This window comes from Pseudorasbora parva, chromosome 19 (genome assembly GCF_024679245.1).
Source record: "Pseudorasbora parva isolate DD20220531a chromosome 19, ASM2467924v1, whole genome shotgun sequence".
Taxonomy (NCBI): Eukaryota; Metazoa; Chordata; class Actinopteri; order Cypriniformes; family Gobionidae; genus Pseudorasbora; species Pseudorasbora parva.
The window spans coordinates 3107706-3110609 of NC_090190.1; the positions used below are offsets into that span (position 1 = coordinate 3107706).

Consider the following 2904-nt stretch of genomic DNA (forward strand, 5'->3'; position numbering starts at 1 on the left):
GTTTAGGGATGGGGTGGGTGTAGTTGTAAATTAAAAACAATATTTTTGCTAAATGGAAATAGGACAAATGGTGGTAAAAAGTCAACACATTGCATTAAAATGAATATTGCGTCATTTAATGACCGTATCTACATTATTGTAACCTACACCTACCCCAACCCTAAACCTACCCTTACAATAATGTAGATACGGTCATTAAATGACGCAATATTCATTTTAATGCAATGTGTTGACTTTTTACCACCATTTGTCCTATTTCCATTTAGCAAAAATATTGTTTTTAATTTACAACTACATCCACCCCATCCCTAAACCTACCCAGTGATTTATAGTCATACACACTTTATGAGCAGACGTGTTCCCAGGGATCGAACTCACGATCGCATGATCACATGTTGTATAGTGCAAAGCTTTACCAACTGAGGCATGCAAAACCTGAAATATTAAGCAGATAAAAGGGGAAAATGCTTTTAGATGAAAGTGTCCTGCTGTCAATAGGAGGAAAACTTTTAGTAAACGCTCCTGTGCATCGTACTTAATTAATTAAAATATTGTCGACAGGGGCACAACTTTAGTAAACGTTCATATGGGTCGTATTTCAAGGAAGTGACAAATGACCTATATAGGCGTATTGGTTGGAGGACATGTTGTGCATTTTCTGATTATTGCCTTTCATTCACTTAATGGTGTTGTGTTCAGTTAATTAATTTATCCTTCGCATCGCATTCAGCTGAATATTGCGCAACTACAGTACCTACACACTACAGGCACTGATCAACAAACGCGGATATGTTACATGTCTAAAGTAGCTGTAGATGTAGAAAGAATAAACCAGTCTTATAAACGTATACATTTCGCTTAACAATAATCTGCAACCACAATAAATTACAGTAAAATGTATGGTTTTTGCCTGTTTTAATAAAATGTTATTTAATAACAGTAGTCATCATCATAAGCATATTTCCAGTAGTCTACGTGCCTCAGACTTGCGTGTTCAACTCAATCACCCTCGCCTCGGCAATCCTCGGCAAACTTTGACAGATGTTTGAGCCGCCTCAATCGGTTCTTTTTCAGTCGGACTGTGCTACTTCGGCTTTTCCATGTTGCGTCATCATCACGGAACTAAAGTTCGATTCAGTTCGATTAATGAACCGGCTCGACCAGTTACTTGCTGAGAACCGGCTCAAAAGAACGATACTGTACTTAAGTACACTTTTTGAGTATCAGTACTTTACTTGAGTATTATATTTTCTGGAAACTTATGACTTTTACTTTATTTGAAAGTCGTTTCTGTAGCAGCTCTGAAAGCCAGTGGATGATTTTTTTCTTCTTTAAAAGGTGTTTGGGTTTTTGCAGAAAGCCTTTCAGGAATCACTCTTGTAGAGTCTCGTGAAGTTCAATGATTTCACAGCATTTATTAAACACTGATTTATAGTTTAGAGCAAAATGGAAGAAGACGGATGTCAAAATGTTCATTTTGTGGAGTATTCACATCAGCAAAGTTGATTCTGTCTTCAGTGAAGGTGAACAGTGTGAGAATATCAGATGTGTATCAGTGTATCGGATCCGTGCATTCAGCCTTAAAGTGACAGCAGCTTTGTAACTTTTCTACAAGTATTTAAATGAGTTTAAATGTCTGTGTGTGTGTGTGTGTGTGTGTGTGTGTGTGTGTGTGTGTGTGTGTGTGTGTGTGTGTGGACACCTTCAGCTCTTCCTCTCCATCCTCCTCTCTTCCTTCTCTCTTCACTCTCTTCTTCCTCTATTTCTCCTATCTTCCTTTATTTCTCTTCATGCTCCTTTCTTCCTCTCATCCTCCTCTCATTTTCCTCTCTTCCTCCTCATCCTCCTCTCTTCCTGCTCTCTTCCTCCTTATCCTCATCTCTTCCTCTCTTGCTCTCTTCCTCTTCTCATCCTGCTCTCTTCCTCCTTGTCCTCCTCTCTTCCTCATCTCTACCACTCTTTCTATTAATCCTCCTCTCTTCCTGGCTTCTTCCTCCTCTTTTCCTCTCTTTCTCCTTATCCTCCTCTCTTCCACATCTCTTTCTCTCTTTCTCTTCATCCTCCTCTCTTCCTGGTTTCTTCCTCCTCTCTTCCTCTCTTTCTCCTTATCCTCCTCTCTTCCACATCTCTTCCTCTCTTTCTCTTCATCCTCCTCTCTTCCTCTCATCCTCCTTATCCTCCCCTCTTTCTCTCTTCTTGTCTTCCTCCTCATCCTCCTCTCTTCCTTTCTTCCTCCACTCTCCCTCTATTCCTGCTCTCTTCCTCCTCATCCTCCTCTCTTCCTCTCTTTCTCCTTATCCTCCTCTCTTCCTCATCTCTTCCTCTCTTTCTCTTCATCCTCCTCTCTTCCTCTCATCCTCCTCATCCTCCTCTCTTTCTCTCTTCTTCTCTTCCTCCTCATCCTCCTCTCTTCCTCTCTCTTCCTGCTCTCTTCCTCTCTTCCTGCTCTCTTCCTCCTTATCCTCCTCTCTTCCTCTCTTCCTCCTCTCTTCCTGCTCTCTTCCTCCTCATCCTCATCTCTTCCTCCTGTCTTCCTCTCTTCTTCCCCTCTTCCTCCTCATCCTCATCTCTTCCTCTCTTCCTGCTCTCTTCCTCCTCTTCCTGCTCTCTTCCTCTTCCTCCTCATCTTCATCTCTTCCTCTCTTCCTCCTCATCCTCCTCTCTTCCTCTCTTCCTCCTCATCCTCATCACTTCCTCTCTTCCTGCTCTCTTCCTCTCTTCCTCTTCATCATCATCTCTTCCTCTCTTCATCCTCTCTTCCTCATCATCCTCATCTTTTCCTGCTCTCTTCCTGCTCTCTTCCTCTTTCTCCTCATCATCATCTCTTCCTCTCTTCATCCTCTCTTCCTCTCTTCCTCCTCACTTTAATCACTATACTGTGAGAACAGAAACTGTTCTAGAGTC

At 41.8% G+C, this 2904-nt stretch overlaps 1 protein-coding gene across 1 annotated transcript; it reads right to left on the reverse strand.

Annotated features, from left to right (window-relative positions):
• Positions 1-1807: 1807 nt before the first annotated feature.
• Positions 1808-2212, reverse strand: LOC137048374 (octapeptide-repeat protein T2-like). Its single transcript, XM_067426508.1, has one exon. The coding sequence runs from the start codon at positions 2210-2212 to the stop codon at positions 1808-1810; it is 405 nt and encodes a 134-aa protein (XP_067282609.1).
• Between the last annotated feature and the right edge of the window lie 692 nt (positions 2213-2904).